Below are 17,015 nucleotides of genomic sequence, written 5' to 3'. Positions count from 1 at the left end.
TTTTTTTTTGCTGAGGCAACTGGGGTTAAGTGACTTGCCCAGTGTCACATAGCTAGGAATCTGAGACTAAATTTGAACTCAGGTCTTCCTGACTTCAGGGCTGGTGTTCTATCCACTGAACCATCCAGCTGCCCCCCCAGAATGTTTTTCAACAAGGTTTAATGTCATGCAATACTTAACCAAGTTTCACTAAATGAAAAATGGTTTAGATGCTTCTTTTGAGGCTTCTCAAAAAAAAAAACAAACCCAAAAAAATAGATGCCATCAAGGAAGCACTTGTCACCATAAAAACGGGGGGAAAAAAACACACACACGTACTTTAGAATATTTTCTGTGCATTTTATAATAGTTTTTTTTTTTTTTTTTCTGACAAGGAATGCTTGTTGTGTGTGTGTGTTAGAGGAAGTCACACAGTTTTGATATTCACAAGCTTATTTTAAAAAGGCCTAGAATGATTTATATAAACTGATGCTAAGCAAAACAAGCAGAAAGAGGAATACATTATACACAGTAGCAGCAAGATTAAGTATAAAAGACTTGGTTCTTCTCAGTAGTTCAATGATCCATGGCAATCCCAATAAACTTTGAAAACGCCATCTGCATCCGGAAAAAGAACTGTGGAGACTGAATGCAGATCGAAGTATACTATTTTCACTTTATTTCTTGTGGTTTTTATTATTAATAATTATTAATAATATTGTGGTTTTTCCCTTTTGTTCTGATTTTTCTTTCACAACAATGATTAGTGGAGAAATGTTTTAAATGATTATGCATGTGTAACCTGTATCAGATTGTTTGTTGTCTTGGGAAAGGAGGAGGTTAGGAGAGAAGGGACAAATTTGGAATTCAAAATCTTACAAAAATGAACGCAGAAGACTACCTTTACATGTATCTGGAGAAAATAAAATACTATTTTCTCTGGGTCTCAGTCTCATCCTAGGCACTAGGACTGGAGATGAGAAAGAAACATGTCACAACCACAGAAAACTAAGATGAAGTAAACCTCCAAGCTTGGGAAGCACCTATTATGAGCAACAAGTTCCCACATTCAAAGAATTTAAAATTTTCCAAAAACCAGGTACTTAAAAAGCAGGTAATACTATGCAAACATAAGGGAAGGGGGAGAAGAAACCAAAAAACGAGATTTTAATGGTAATCAGGAAAGAGTTCCAGAGAGAAAACAGAAAAAGAGAGGTCCTACTGCTGAGGGGGGGAAGTCAATGCAGAGCTCTCTTGGGCTGGTTCAAGAAATATAAACTTGATCAGATAAATTTGCTTATTGTAATGTATAGAGAGCCCAAAAGCAGAGAAACAAAAGTGGGAGTCAAATACAGGCAAAAGATAATGAGGGGATTAGAGAAAAGATGGGACTGATAGTGGTGAACTGGATGCTAGCAGAGGAATAAAAGGTAATCATTTTCAAGACGATAAGCTTGAGAGGACAAAAGAGATAATGGTGGTTGAACAGAGAAAAGACCCATCAGGAGTCATCCCTAAGGCCCCAGTATCCTCTGGAACATAGACTCCCTCACCTTAAGACCCCAATTTTCATCATCACAAACTCAGCCAGCCAGATAAAAAAAATACCTTTTATTATTATGAATAATCTGTGATCATTTAAACTTTTAAAGGAGTAGGAAGGAGAATGTAGAAAGATAGGGGAGGCCGAAGTCATGCTGTAGAAGGGGCTGGGGAAAAAAGGAGGATGGACAATCCCTCTATTCTCCCAAAACAATAGACTATGTGAACATGAAGTATCACAGAGAAAAGGATTCCCCACTCATTACACCTTTCCCCCCAAAAAAAACTACCTCCCCTTTCAGGCTCTTCTAGAGCTTCCAAGGTATCTGGAATTCATGGGGAGGAAGTGGGGTACAGTGGGTGGCCTCAAAGTTGTGTAAATGTTTCCGAGCCTGAAAGAGAGCCAGATATGAAGAAAAAATTTAAGACAATTGGTCAAAGAGTAGAAACATTTGAAAGATTTTCTCTCTTTCCTCAAGGGTCTTCTCTTAGGCATTCCCTAACCATTTCCCTGGGAATATTTTGATCACCCTTGATATCTAGACTCAAAGAGAGGGAAATCAAACAAAACTCACCAAAAACAAGGCGAGCTGCCGCTGCCCATCTTCACTAATGTCATCACCTGAAGAAAAAGCAGCTAATCAAATACAGCGCATCCCCTTCCCTATCCCCTGAACTACTCAGCCTAAAATTTTTAGCCCCAGAGTTTTCCCCCCTTTCATCCGTTAAATCTTATTCCCAGAATATGAACTTCTAAAAGTCCCTAAGCCTTACCAACACTCCAGGGGAAGTCACCCCCATGTTCTGTCTGATAGGATCGAAGAACAGACACACACCAATCCTCATCCACTTCCCAGCGGCTATACACAGAGGCTAGGGCAGGGGTTAATAGGAGACAGTCAGAACCATAGTTCAGCAGGAGCTATCCTTAGCTCTTATCCTAGCCCCCTTCCTCTCACCTTCCTCTAGCTGGGAGGAAGCCTCCAACCATTGTCTCACCACTCGAAGGCTCTCCTCCCCCATTACCTTGGGGTACCTAAGAGAGAGGGCTGAGATCAAGATCCCTTCTCCCTCCTTTCCCCCCTCTTACTTTCAAAGCTTCACCCCACCACTCACCGGTGTTGCAAGAGTTTCAATAGAAGGTTATTGCCACGGTTGGACATAATATCATCAGGGACCCTGGATATTAGAAGAAGAAAGTCTTAAGAGGAGTACAAATTCCAGGACTCTGAGAAATAGGGATGGAGAAACTGGAGGAAACAGATGTAAGTTGATCTCATGACTCACGTAGTGGTGATGATCTCATCCTTGGTTCGTCGGATCAGTAGCACTGGCCCCTGATACCTGGAGAAACAAGAATACCAGTCCATGGAATCAGAGACCAAAACAAAAATAACTTCCTCTCCTCTTTCACCCCATTATCCCTGAGGCCCTGCTTGGGTTTCTCCTTCACCTGCATAACTGCTCAGCATTATTCAGATTAAGGTGTTGTCTCACAGTTCGAGTCACAAGGGTTTCTGGAATAGGAGAAAGGAAAGGAAATCACTAAAACCACAAGAATATCTCAAGTTACCCCTCTATGACAGCAGTCTTGTGCCTACATAAGAAAGAGATATGGCTATTTCCACTATATTTCAGAAATCTATTATTTCATCAGTGTGGGAACTCCCTCCATCAAGCCAGATCACAACCAAACCATGATACATTATCTTCATGAGTTTGCTGGGGTGAAAAAAAAAAAAAAAATTCCCTAATAGCTAATCTTCTGGAGAAGGGACTCAGAATTGCTAGCCCCTGAACAATACAGTCTGTAGCCATACTTGTTCAGCTTGGCAGTATCTGGCATGTCTTGATGAAGAATAGAAAGAGGATTCCATATATGAGGATGGAATCAGAATTCTCAGACCTCCCCTTTGGGAATTGTATTGCCCTGTTTGTCAGCAACTCTACAGCAATTTCCCCAGACCTTTCTCATCAGAGATTTTCCCCATTCAAGGGACTATCCCATTCTCCCCAACCTCTCCCCCAGCCCTCTCCATGGGTCCCCACTCACTCCAGCTGTCAGGCATAACCTTTAGAGCCAAAGGTATCAAGTCATCAAAGGAGGCATCTAGTATCACAGCACTGATATCTGGATAGGACATGGCAGCCCACGTGGCTGGGTGAGGGAAGAGGAGGCGCAATCAGGATAGGAACTGAAGCCTTCCAACTCCTATTAAAGCCCACCCCTTCAGTCCCATACTCTGTGCCATTCATTTAATTTTAGGTTCTTAGTCTCTCTGCCCACTCCTAATCTCCAAATTTTAATTACCAAGATATATTACTTCAGGAGAAAGTAGGGAAGAATGAACACAAGGGCCTCCTCATTCTTAAGTGCCATTATTCTCCTAGAGTTTCTTTCCTATTTCAGTAATAGTTTGAGTGAGCAAAGTCACAAAATGATGGGGATAAAAGAGAGTGATGAGGAATATGGGAATGTGGATGTATCCCATTCTTCTAGCCTCATAGGTAATTCATCCAATCCCCTCTATCCTTGTCCTCAAACCACAAAATGCAAAATGGATAGAGTACCTTCCCTGAAGTCAAAGGGACCTGGGTTCAAATCGGGGATTCAGATACTTAATACTAACTAGTTTATAAATCTTAGGGGAGTCACAATCCCAATTGTCTTACCAAAAACAAACAAAACCATAGCACAATTCTGAATACATTGCTATGAGAAAGTATTCATTCTTGCCTAATTTCCTACTTATTTCTCACCCTCCCCTTCCTAACTGTAATCTTAAGCAAGTTATTTCTCCTGCTCCAGAACTTGGTTTCCACTTTTATGAAATGAAAAATTAGGACAAGAATGATCTTCATTGTCTTTTCTACTCTAATTTCCAATGCTCTATAAGCGGATATTAGCTGAGTAGTAGGTGAAAAGCAAAGTGAGAAAGCTCAGGGAGACCACCTTGGATAGGGATAGAAGCAAAAGCTATAATACATTTTGGGCATGGGGAGATGTATACCAGTAAAACCCCCAATGGACCAAGCATAGAGTATGATGTCCTGTGGCTGGAAGTTGAGGCGATGGATAGCAAATTGGATCACCACATCCATGGCATTGGCTTCATTCTGCGGGAATGGCACTCCCTACAGGAGCAAAGTAAAGAGTAAACGTTCCTGCAGCACCAAAGGCTATACACCTCAAACTAAAAACAGATCCTTCCTCCCTGAAACTTCCAAACCAGTGAAAATATTCCCAGAGCCTATTATTGAAAGAGTGGATGTAGAGAAAAAAGGTGGTGGAAAAGGTAGTTCCTCTAATTAATGATATTCTTTCCCTATCTTCTTATAAAGGATATTCCCAATCTATTTGGGACACAGAAAGAGCATGTATCTAAAAGCAGAAAAAAAGTCCAAAATTTCCATCTCCATAAGTCCCCACCTCCCAACAATTGGCTTTCCCAGGCAAACCCAATTAGGTGGGAAATTACACAAAAAGAAAGTCCAGGGAAATAATATAGAAATCTACAACCTCCCTCTCCCATGGGAGAATGAATTTTTTTTTACACCAATCTGAGAAATGGGAGGCAAAGGACTAAAGAGAGGCTCTCACCGTGCTGCCAGCAAAGCCAGGATGATTCCAACCCAGGACCGAATATCCTGCTGTAATATAGGGTTGGGGGAAAAGGGATGGAGAGGGAGGAAGACAGTGATCTGAACTCAGTGATCTCAGAATCCTGAGATCTCATGTCCTGAAAATCACAAAGGAATGGAACACCTTCTTGGGAGAGGAAAAAGAGACAAAGGAAGTATAGCAAAAACTTATCAGAGAGCTCTAAACACTCCAAAATTTGGAGATAAATTCTTCCAACATATTCTAGCACAAAGCAGGAAGATTGTATCAAGGGCTAAGAAAATGCAGGGAGGGAAAAGAAGGGGGAGCTGAGGATAGATGAAAGAAACTACTTAACACCTCTTCCCACCTCAGTTACTCAGGAGGACTTACTTAACAGAGGGACACTGTAATGAGAGGAATATCAAGAAAGTGACAATTAGGAGTACATTTATACCAAGGAGAGGGATATATGTTATCACAGGAGAGATAAATTATAACAAAAGGGAGCTAAGGAAGGGTGGCAGATGGAGGGTAGGAGTCTTACCAAGGGGGTTGAAGAGGTCTCAGAAGGAAAAAAAAGGAAGGGGGCTTGGATTAGACCAAAGAACAAAAATACATACAGGTGACAAAGAGATAGTTCAGAGGTCTCACCTTCCAGAGGAGTAGAAAGACAGCCAACCTCATAGAATCCAGCATTCCCCTCACAGCAGATTACCTAAGAGAGGGAGGAATGTTGTCTGAGAGAGACATCTCCCCTAATGCTCTTAAGCCAGGAGAAGGCATAGCAAAGAGTGCATTGAAGTGATTGGATTGGACTCTTCAGAGGGAAACAAGAAGACCACGTTGGAATTCTCCTTTAAGAAAATGACCATATATGGTGCACAAATCTAAAATGCAAAGTAGATTTATATGTTCCTCTAGCTCCTAGAGGGAATCTTTTTGTTAACAGCAAAAATTTAGTCATTAAACCACATAGCCCTAAAGATAGCTCTCTATTGCCCCCCCCCCAAGGTCTTTCAGTCCTTTTTGACTGTCTTAACTAGTAGAGATCATTCTTTCTCAGAACACTCCCAAGGAATTCAACACTTCTTGAAAGTAGTCCCTGACTAATCCTAATCTGAAGCAGACCACTGGCTTGTTTTCTATTAACTTACCACAAAACATATTGTTTGAATTATGATGTAGAACTACTTGGCCAGCGGAAGGTTGTAGCAAGAAAATGAGGCTAGAAGAAAGATACCCAGGGTTTGAGTCCTGATTCAAAACCTATCAGCTAATGAAATGAGCAGAACCACATCATTATACATGGCAACAAGAAGACTATACATTGACTGTTGGGCGTGGCTCTCTTCAACAATGACTTGATTCAAACCAGTTCCAATTGTTTAGTGATGAAGAGAGTCATCTACACCCAGAGAGAGGACTATTCCAGCTGAGTGTGGACCACAACATAGCATTTTCACTCTTTCTGTTATTGTTTGTTTGCATTTTTGTTTTCCTTCTCAGGTTTTTTTCTTTCTTTCTAGATAACTACATAAATATGTATGCATATTTCAGATTAACATATAATTTAACATATTTATCATGTATTGGACTACCTGCCATCCCTAGATCTCCTAGGAGGGGGTAGGGAGAAAAAAGGGAAAATTTGGAAAAGAAGGATTTGCAAGGGTCAATGTTGAAAAAATTAATCATGAATATGTTTTGTAAATAAAAAGCTATATTAAAAAAAACAAAAAAACAAAAAACCTGTGACCTCCAACAAGTAACCTGACCTTTGGGTATGCTTCTTCTCTTGTACTAAATTGGATGCAAAAATCTTTCCAGTTCTGATAGTCTACAAAATACTGATGCTTTTGGATCAAGGAGAGTAGTACAAACTGGTACTCCCTGCTACTGGGGAAGTTAAATCTAGTGAATTCTTTGATCTAGGAAATACTAAGATACTGCATTTCCCACTATCAGTATCTGTATTAAATAACAACTAAAACTGAATATGGTAATAACAGCAGCTAAAGTTTATACAGTTCTTTAAAGTTTGCAAATCACTTTTAAATATTAGCTCACTTGATCCTCATCATAACCCTATGAGGGAGGTACTATTTTATTATCCTCATTTACAAAGGAAGCAAACATTTGTTAAGTGACTTGCCCAGGGTCACACAACAACTAGGTACCTAGTCTGAGCCTGAATTAAACTCAGGTCTTCTTGAGTCTAAATACTTTATAATATCTCAATTGTCAATTTGACATTATGTGGTGGGGGATAGGGTATTCGAGGAACCACTAAGCTGCCTAAGAACCAGCCCAGGTCAAAAATGAAACCAGATAAAACTCCCATGACATTCAGCAGTGGGACTGGGCCCATGAGAGACCACTACACTTCTAGCTCTGGCAAGATAGACAGACCCAATTTCAAAAACAATGAAATAAATGTATGCTTTTGTCCTCTAGTTGTTTTATTTGTGTGTATCAAGTATTTGGAAACTTTAAGCTCCTCAAGGCCAGGGATAATCTTTATTTTCTACTGCCATCTCCTAAGAGCCCAGCAACTATTATTATGAGTTGGCTACCCACTCCATATTTGTCAGAAAGCAATGTCTACACTACAGTGTATTTCTAGAATTATGGGATCATATATTTAAAGCTGGAAGAAACCTTAGAAATTACTAAATTCCATCAGTCCAATGCAGATTAGGAAACTCAGGCCTAGAAGGATTAAGGTACTTATAACACATTTCAAGCCATGAGCTTAATCTACTGATTTACATTTGTCCCATGCCCCCCCTCCCCATAAGTTTCTGCATCTTGCAGATAATATTCATCCACTGGTTTTTCTATATTAAGGAACCTTTAGCCAGGGGAGGGTTTTTAAAGGACAGAAGCAAAGCATAAATCTATTTCCCTTTGCTTCTCTCTGAAGATTGCTCTTGTTCTGATTAGAATCAGCTTTATAAGTCAAGTTATTCCCAGTTAAGAATTCTCAGACCTAATTTCTGTGCCAGAGTAGAGCAGTTTTTGTCTGATCAGGCATTTCTAATAAGTTATAAAGCTGATAAGAATCAGAACAAGGGATGTGAATAAAGATCATTAAGTTTAGCCCCCTCATTTTACAGATGAAACTCTCTACTACAACCATATCAACATCCATTTTTTATAGCACTCTCTTATTCCCCAATTTCAACTCACTAGCTTCTGTCCTTGAGATTCTGATGTGCCTCTTCTGTCAATGAACATGGTATCAATCTCATTACCATCACAGGCTACCAGTTTGGCTCGCCGACCATTAAACTGAAAAACAAAGAGGAAATGGGTTAATTTTAGAGATGCCAGTAAGAAAAGAGGGGCAGGTCAAGAGCGTCTCACCTCTTCTACCAGTCGAGCTTGGCCCTGCAGCAGCATGGGCATGAGGGCCTTTTGCAGCAGGTACACAGAACCAGGGTACAGCATCCGGCGTCCCAGAGTATGTGCCACCAAAAAACTATGAAGAAACATGGGATTAATCCTACAGAGAGCACTCAGAACCCTGATTCTGAACACAACAAATGCCTAATCATTAGCGAGCTGTAACCCTCCATGGAACAACTTGGAAAAATTTAGCCTATCAAGTGTCAAAGCAACTCCTAGTATCAAATACAATACCCTGTCAGCATTCTTCCAACTCCACCAAATGTAAATCCAAATTGATTACCAAAAAGCATCCCTCTTCAACTCCTATCCTTACCATGAATTTCACAGCACACTAACTAAACAATCATGTAATCTAGAATTACCTATCTTACTCAAAACTAGCAGGCTTATCACAACTCTAGAACTTCCTCCCACTATACAGGCCTGTTAAAAAACCAAGGAGTAATTCGCATACATAAAATGAGGGAACTGAGTTAGATCTTTAAGTTTTCTGATTCTAGATTTCCCCCTCAACAGAGAATCTCACTTTTCAATCCTATACCTGGCAATCTGACAGGGAAGCTTCTTAACCCGGTTGAGTAAATTATCAGCTGTTCCCCGATGTAGTGGTTCAGTTCGAAGCAGAGATACACCTTTGTGGGAGAGACCATGTTGGGTATCCTTCCTGAAGGCAAAAGACATGGTAGGGAAGACACCAATAGTGTTGGAACCAAGGACTAAGATGCCTGAGTCCCTAATAGAAATGGTATCTGAGAAAGGGGCATGCTAAGCAATGGCTGAGGGGGAAGGAAAGAATGGGATGAAATGAAGAGGTAGCAGAGGACAGAGATATGTAAGGAAAAGATGGCTGAATCCCTAAAAGGTAGGACAAAAGGAAAGGAAAAGGAGAGCAGGGGACTCACCAGCTGCTGGGTTCTTTCCAGTGGAAGTCAACAGGCCAGCTCTTAAAGTCAAAATTGTAAGCAGACAATTGTTTCTATTGTTTTCGGGGAAAGAAAAAAAAGGGGAAGAAAATAATAAGTATACCCATCATTAATACTTTCTAAATTGAATATCATGTAGGCATCAAACACATTATATTCAAAACCAAACTTATTATTATTCCCTCTTCCACCCCACTCTCTGATTGTATAATACTACTCTCTCAATAACACTTCTATATACTGTTGCCTCTGAAATCAGATTTAAACTCTTCTGTTTCAATCTGATTATATATTGCCTTTCCTACATTCTAATGCCTAGGCAAATTGTTTTTCTAGATGTACCTCACACATTATACTTTCCCTCCTATCTGTGCCTTTGCACTAGTTGTCTTTGATTCCTCCATGGTTGGAATGCACTCACACCTAACTTCCATCACTGAAAATTATTCATTTCCCTAAAAACAGTTAAGGGACAGCTTCTACATGATGTCTTCCCTAATCTATTAGCTGGTAATAACCCTAACCCTAAAAGAAATTTACTTATTTGTTTTGCATGTAGGAGAAGAGAAGAAAAATGAGATGGAAGACATACATAGTAATCATAACTGTGAAAGGATAAGATGAATTTATCCATAAAATATAAGCAGATAGCAAAATGTATTAGAAACCAGAATCCAACAATATGCTGGACTTAAACACACTTGAAACAAAAAAAATACATACACGAGTTAAAGGCAGGGGTAGTAATTATGATCTCAGAGAAAGCAAAAGCAACAATAGTTTAATTAAAAGAGGATCAAGGGAATTACCAAACTAAGAGATAAAAATGAATATCAACAAATTTTTATTTCAAGTTTCTCTGATAACGGTCTAATTTCTCAAATATATACTGAGTACAGAACTGAGTCAAATTTATAAAAATAAGAGCCATTAAGGATATAAACAGTTAGTTTTCAGAAGAAAAATAAAAAAACAAAGCTATCTATAATCATATGGAAAAAATGCCCTAAATTATTACCAATTAAAGAAATGCAAAATAAACAAATCATCTGCCATACCACTTTAATCCTATCAGAAATGACAAATACCAGAGGGGACAAGGACAAGAATAGGTATATTGATGAACTGTTGGTGGTTTTACGAACTGGTCCAACCATTCTGGAGAACAATTGGCAATTATGTCAATAGATTGTAAAATTGAGCAATACCATTACCAGGTCTGTATTCCAAAAGTATCAAAGAAAAAGGAAAAGGACGGATAAGAACAAAAAATATTTTTTAGTAACTCTTTTTGTGTAGCAAAGAATTGGATGCCCACCAATTGAGGAATGGCTAAAAGAGTTATGATAGAATTGTGCTATAATAATCAAAATAGTTTTTGGAATTTCAGAAAGGCCTGGAGAGACTTACATGAACTGATGCTGAGTGAAATGAGCAGGACCAGGAGATCATTATATACTTCAACAACAATACTATATGATGATCAATTCTGATGGACGTGGCCCTCTCCAACAATGAGATGAACCAAATTAGTTCCAATAGGGCAGTAATGAACTGAACTAGCTACACCCAGCAAAAGAACTCTGGGAGATGACTATGAACCACTACATAGAATTCCCAATCCCTCTAATTTTGTCCACCTGCATTTTGGATTTCCTTCACAAGCTAAACATACACTATTTCAAAGTCCGATTCTTTTTGTTCAGCAAAACAACTGTTTGGTCATGAATACATATATTGTATTTAATTTATACTCTAGCATATTTAACATGTATTGGTCGACTTGCCATCTGGGGGGAGGGGGAAGGAGGGGAAAAATTGGAACAAATGGTTTGGCAATTGTTAATGTTGTAAAATTACCCATGCAAATATCTGGTAAATAAAAACTATTTTAAAAAATAAAATAAAATAAAAATTTTTTTTAAATAGTTTTTGGAAAAACCTGGGAAGAATTATATGAATAATGCAAAGCCACTCTCATGAGTGGCTGCTGTACTTCCTGACTGGGCACAGAAGTTGAATGAGATAAGAAGGGAAAAAGAAAATCTGGGGAAGTGGAAGGGAAATGAAGAGAGAAAAGGAGGGTGGAAGAAAAAAAGAAAGAAAGGAAGGGAAAGAGGAAGTCCACTACAGAAAAGGGAAAGGCAGGATAAGACAGCTATATATTGGATTGTGCCATTCCAGCATCATGGTATAAAGGAAAGAGCAAGGAAAGAGTTAGGGAACATGGTTTTGAATCATACCTATGTGCTTTACTAGCTCACATCTTGAGTAAGTCCATGAGTCCCTCTGGGTTTAAGTTCCCTAACATATAAAATGTATTATGTGATCTCTGAAGTATCTTCGCTCTCCCTTTCCTCTCCTTTCCTCTTACCTCTCACTTAAGACCATACCTTATTCTCTGGGGAGTTATTCCTATGAGTCTCTTCCAAAATGGTGATGAACTGAATGTAGTGAGGGTTGGTCCAACGGCCAATGCCTGAATGAACATACCAAAAAAATCTATTAGTTTAGGAGATAAGACTCCTAGATTTTGGAAATAGGAGATGAAGCTATAAAGAGAACGCCAAAGTAGAAAAGGTATTACATGGAAACCAAGAATTTCAAGATAAAAGCCCTAATTCATAAGAAAATAAAGAGGAGCTGACTTGTTTACCTTCCAGTTCTTTAGAGATCTTGTACCCTCAAGGACTTCCTTCTTCCTAGATTCTTCAATCTCTCCACCTCTAATATGCTCCAGCCTCCCCTATCTTAATGATCCATGTGGCCCTACTCTATATGTTAGTTTTCTTCTTCCTTTCACTGCCAAATTTCTTCAACTTTACTACTAAAAAATTTGATTTTTCTATTTCTGTTTATGAGATTACCATTATTCTAGTCACAAAAACTCTTTAGTACCTTTTTTTTTTTTTTTGCTTATTTTTTGTAATAGCCTACAAAGATAGTTTTCAATATTCACCTTTGCAAAACCTTGTGTTCAATGTTTTTCTCCCTCTCCCCCAGGTCTCCCCCTCCCCTAGATAGCAAGTAATCCAATATAGATTAAATTTGTGCAATTCTTCTAAACATATTCCCACCTTTATGAGACTGCACAAAGAAAAATCAGATCAAAAAAGTCTTTCACAGTTTTATGCATCCTCCCTTTGAAACCGTTTCTTACTTTCACTCATCTCTTTCTTTTTATTCCTTTCTTTTCCAGAATATTAATTCAAGTCTATTATCGCCTCATCCCAAGATCATTATGACAATCTCCTCACTAATCTTATTCTTCTCTAATCCATCACATTAAATCTTCATAAAGCATCACTTTTATTGTTACTTGGTCGGCTGAATAAATTCCAATTTAGAATTTCAAAGCCTTCTTTGAATCTAGTTTAATCTCAAACTACCTTTCCAGGCCTTATTTCACACCACTTCCCTAAAAACACTTTAATCAAACTAGTTTCCTCAATGTCTCCTAAATTTGCTAGGCCCTTCCATGCTCAGATCATATTTTTTCCAGGAAATATAATGTCTTCTTCTATTCTTTCCACTAATCTAGTTCCGGTCCGCCCAGCTCAAATTCTATCGTTTCTGGGAATTTCTCTAACCAATACATTCATCAGCCAAACCATTCATTAACATTTATCACAAGCTTCTTTTTACATTTATCTTTCATTCAACTATGTTTTATCTCTCCACTGAAACTCTAAATTCTACAAGGAAAGAATCTTACTTTGTGCTCCCCAAGCCCAGAACAAGAAGTGATTAATAAATATCTGCATATTAAATTTGCCTATTTTGGTTTGCTCACCTCGAAGACAGGCCACACCTGCTAGAAGCAGTAGCAATGTCCCTGCATAATGAGAGAAGGGTACCACCTTTGACATACACAAGTAACCTGAAAAGAGAAAAAGCTGAGTTCAAGCTCTTCCTTCATCTGTTGCTCTTCCCCTCTATTCAAAGCCTAATTTGGGGCATTTGCTTGGTCTTTCTGGGGAGCATTTGCTATACCTACTAACACAAGAGGAACCCTTCTCCTGAGACAAGATTCTCTTTTTTAATCAAAATTTGTACTATCCAAAACCCAACCCAGTAATTTAACTCCACACTGACCTTTTCTGTACAAGTAGAAGAAAGCCAAGGGGGAGGAATAATAAGAGATGGACCAGAGAACTGAGGCCTGTGGTAGGAAAATGGACAAATAGACAGTCAGGTTTTTCCTTTTGCTTTGAATGCTCCCCCATTTCCAACACTGGATTCTGACCAATCTGGAGAAAGTCAAGCATTCCAAAGTGGCATGAAAAGTAATTTGGAACAACCATATTAAAGGGAGGAGGAGTTTAAGGAAAGCATGTTCCATTCTGCCAAAATTCACTCTTCCAAGGGTGATTAATAATGGTGATAAGAAGACTGGAAGTGTCTTGCAAATTATCAAACAGGGAAGTCAAAGGGTAAGAGGAAAGGAAAATTAAGATATACATGGGAGAAAAGGCAGTAGAGAAATGCATTGGAGGGGTGGGGGAAAAATAGGGGGGGAATGCATTTTTCCCCAAGTTAGCCAGCCTCAATATGAATAAGATCTGTATGTCCGACAATTAATTTGTTTTCTTTGCTCAGGTTACATAAGTAGTAAATTTCTAGGATTGAACTCACTTTGCACAGTGCTTTCTTCTTAGCTTTTCTAGGAAGCCTAATTAATTATATCATCCTATTGGATCTGCACAAGATTCTTGAAGATGGGTGCCATTATTTTTCCCATTTTATAGATGGGGAAACTAAGGCAGAAAAGGGTTGAGTGACTTGTCACACCCTTTAAGGAATGCCTAAGGATAGATTTTAATTCAAGTCTTCCTGATTTAAAGCTCAGCCCTTTATCCACTGTATCATACATCTGTCATGATCAATACTGCTAATGAATATTGATACAAAAAGAAACTTCCTCAGGTACAGATCTAAAAAAAAAAAAAAAATGATCTTTTCAAACTTAAAAGGCATTTTCTTCCTATACAATTTGTCTGAATGTTTTACATCATTGCTACTTGGTATGTTCTGGTCCCCAAATGACAGTATGAAAAAATGTTGACATGAAAACTCCAGTGGAGAGAAGAGCTCTCACCAAAGCAAAGAAAGCCTGTTGCTTGAGGAGATGTAGTATTTGCAGTTAGTACCCGGGGAAGGTCCCAACTGGGAGTAAACATGTTTTCCTCACCCCCTGTACAGTCTCAGAGGAAGATGTATGGCTTAACAGCCGGGAGAAAAGAATTCCTCAGCTGGGGCTCAAAGCCCGTGCTCAGAACCTAATCAGTCTTCTGCACTGGGAAGGGGCCATAAACAAGTCTGGGGAGGGAAGAGTGCAGAGGACCAACTCACCAAGGCCAGGATGCTGTCAGCGTGCTTCTCTAGGGCCCTGGGCTGATAATAAGACTCCTGGAAAAAAGAAAAAAAAACACCCTAGCCCTGTGCAGTCAGTTGGAGCCTCCCCTGAAAGCACCCCCCGCCTGTAGGTGCCTGGACCTCGTTCGGACCTCTCTAGATTCGGGTCTCCTCTGTCCCGGACAGGCCCACCTCAGGCTCCCCACTCCATCGCTCCCACTCTTACTCCAAGGAAGATCCAAACCACCAGAGCAGGGAAGAAAGCCATGAATGACTTTTGTCCCCTTTTTCGCAACTCCCCTCTGGAGATGGATGAAACACGGTGGGGGAGGGAGACCCAGGAGAAGGAAGGAGTCTTTTATGAAGAACAAACTGGGGAAGCCTGAAGAGATGGCAGAAATTAGAAAAAGAGAACGGGGCGGCTGGGGCAGTGGACACAATGAGTGGACACAATATAAAATGTCTCCTGCTTCTAAAAATAGAGTTGCCTCGTGGGGCTCTCCAGGTCTGGCAGAGTGGGAGGGGGCAACCACCACTCTGGGGGCGGGGGACCAGCGCCTAAGTAGGTGGGAAGTCGTTACGAGAAGGAAATGAAGAGCCAAACATAGGTGAAACACCTGGAGAGAAAAGGACAAAGCGACAGTTCGAACTGAGACGCAGGGAGTTTAATGGCAAACACCGTCAGAACACACCCTTTCCAATAGCATCTGCGCTTCGGCAGGAACCAGGAGAACCCGCGCGAGTAGGGTGGAGTGCTGAACCGGGGAGGGGGGCGGAGAGGGGAGTAAGGTTAAAAAAAGCAAACGAGATAAAAGAGAAATTAGGAAGGTGTAAACAGACAGATGGAGGGAAAGGAAAAACGCTCCCTCCACAAGCACTTAAATGGCACCGGAAAGATCCAGATGGTCAGTATTTGTGGGGAAATCGGCAGACTAACACGCTCCCCCTAATTCCAATTATGGGTGCTTCCGGGGAGCTAAAGTAGCAACGGGTTTGGACCATACCATGACTCCAGCTGGGGGAGAGGGAGAACAAGACTCACCCAGGACTCGGTCGGGGAGGTGGCAATGGCAGCCGGTGTCCCGGGAACGCTGGATTGGGTTCTTCCTGAGTCCCTCTCTCGATAGATCCGGTAGAGCCGGGGGCCTAAGACGCAGCTTAGCAGCTTCGCCATCACCCCGGTTCCAGCCGCGGCTCCTCCAGCGGCAAATTCCCCCCCACCCCCCCCCCAGCCAAGTCGCCCCGCCTTCTCCCTAGCCTCTTGGGTGATGCGTGATTCCTTACGTCATCACGTACAGTGCCGGCATCCTCCAGAAACTCTTAGTCCGGACTTAAATCCGTCGGGGGAAGCATTTGGCCCTGCTTGGTCCTTCCTGGAGGGCTGACAGGTGGGGAGGGAGGATTGAAGAAGACTGGACTGGGCGGCCTGGGTTTAGGCTTGGGGCTGTTCAGGTTCCGCCGGAAAAGTTTAAACCAGGGTCTGCACAGAGCTTTGAGGCGAAATTTCCATCAAGCAGAGTTGTACGCTGAGCACTTTACAAGAACTGGGAGAGAATCAGAGTTTAGTTAGATCCGTCTGTGTGCAGAACTGTTTACGGGGTGCCAGGAAGGAGACAACATTTCTATTAAGCACCTCTTCTCTAGAAAATTCTTCTGCCTCACCTCTTTTTGGAACCCTCTGGTTTCCTTCTAGACTCAGCTCAACTATCATCACGCGTATCAGTGGCTCCCTCTTGGGTCTCTGTGCTTCCCAGAGGTTACAGGGAACTTGAAAAACATCTCAAAAATAACAGTGGGGGGAGGGGAAACCATGAGTTGGAGAAGGAATTCTGAGGCAGCGAAAGGTGGGTGGGAAAAATAAAAAGTTATCTGAAATTTCTGTGAGAGACATATGAAATAATTTCTGTTCACCAAAACCAGATAGTGAGTCTGGGGAGATAGGAGGGGAAATAGAGACTCATACAGGCTAACCGATAATCAAGTGCCAAAACAGCTTCCAGGGAATAAAAGTGCAACATTTTTGGAACACTGTTGGAAGAACTCATCCCATTCATACCACAAGGTTTTACATTTCATTTATAAACTTACCTTTGTAAATAAAGGATTCTCAGTACTGGTCCAAATCCAGTCCAAAGCAGAAAACAAATTGAAATATGAGAATATATAGGCATCTCAATCATAACAAGGCTGACAAGAAACAA

General features: G+C 40.5%; 1 protein-coding gene across 6 annotated transcripts; it reads right to left on the bottom strand.

Annotated features, from left to right (window-relative positions):
* Nucleotides 1–1,570: 1,570 nt before the first annotated feature.
* Nucleotides 1,571–16,078, bottom strand: ABHD16A (abhydrolase domain containing 16A, phospholipase). 6 transcript variants are annotated; one of them, XM_074311447.1, is made up of 20 exons: nt 15,857–16,078; nt 14,812–14,868; nt 13,555–13,621; nt 13,253–13,339; nt 11,853–11,938; nt 9,439–9,512; nt 9,078–9,200; nt 8,492–8,606; nt 8,315–8,416; nt 5,777–5,840; nt 5,123–5,172; nt 4,533–4,656; nt 3,575–3,679; nt 2,975–3,038; nt 2,809–2,865; nt 2,638–2,700; nt 2,481–2,557; nt 2,296–2,394; nt 2,097–2,143; nt 1,571–1,913 (listed from the first exon to the last, which is right to left on the bottom strand). In XM_074311447.1, the coding sequence occupies exons 1-20, from the start codon at nt 15,986–15,988 to the stop codon at nt 1,830–1,832; spliced, it is 1,677 nt and encodes a 558-aa protein (XP_074167548.1). In that variant the 5' UTR covers nt 15,989–16,078; the 3' UTR covers nt 1,571–1,829. The 6 variants fall into 6 exon arrangements, with proteins under 6 accessions (XP_074167548.1, XP_074167549.1, XP_074167551.1 ...); XM_074311448.1 differs by having other exon boundaries at nt 5,123–5,169; XM_074311450.1 differs by lacking the exon at nt 15,857–16,078 and adding an exon at nt 15,507–15,619.
* Between the last annotated feature and the right edge of the window lie 937 nt (nt 16,079–17,015).

The sequence above is a fragment of the Sminthopsis crassicaudata genome, chromosome 4, assembly GCF_048593235.1.
Source record: "Sminthopsis crassicaudata isolate SCR6 chromosome 4, ASM4859323v1, whole genome shotgun sequence".
Taxonomy (NCBI): Eukaryota; Metazoa; Chordata; class Mammalia; order Dasyuromorphia; family Dasyuridae; genus Sminthopsis; species Sminthopsis crassicaudata.
This window is presented reverse-complemented; position numbering and strand designations above follow the sequence as displayed.

Coding starts and splice junctions, on each gene's coding strand:
- ABHD16A (XM_074311447.1), bottom strand. CDS start 15,988: ATGGCGAAGCTGCTAAGCTGCGTCTTAGGCCCCCGGCTCTACCGGATC. Junction 2,866..2,974: donor AATGCTGAGCAGTTATGCAG/GTGAAGGAGAAA, acceptor TTGTTTCTCCAG/GTATCAGGGGCCAGTGCTAC. Junction 1,914..2,096: donor GGCAGCTCGCCTTGTTTTTG/GTGAGTTTTGTT, acceptor GCTCTCTTTCAG/GCTCGGAAACATTTACACAA.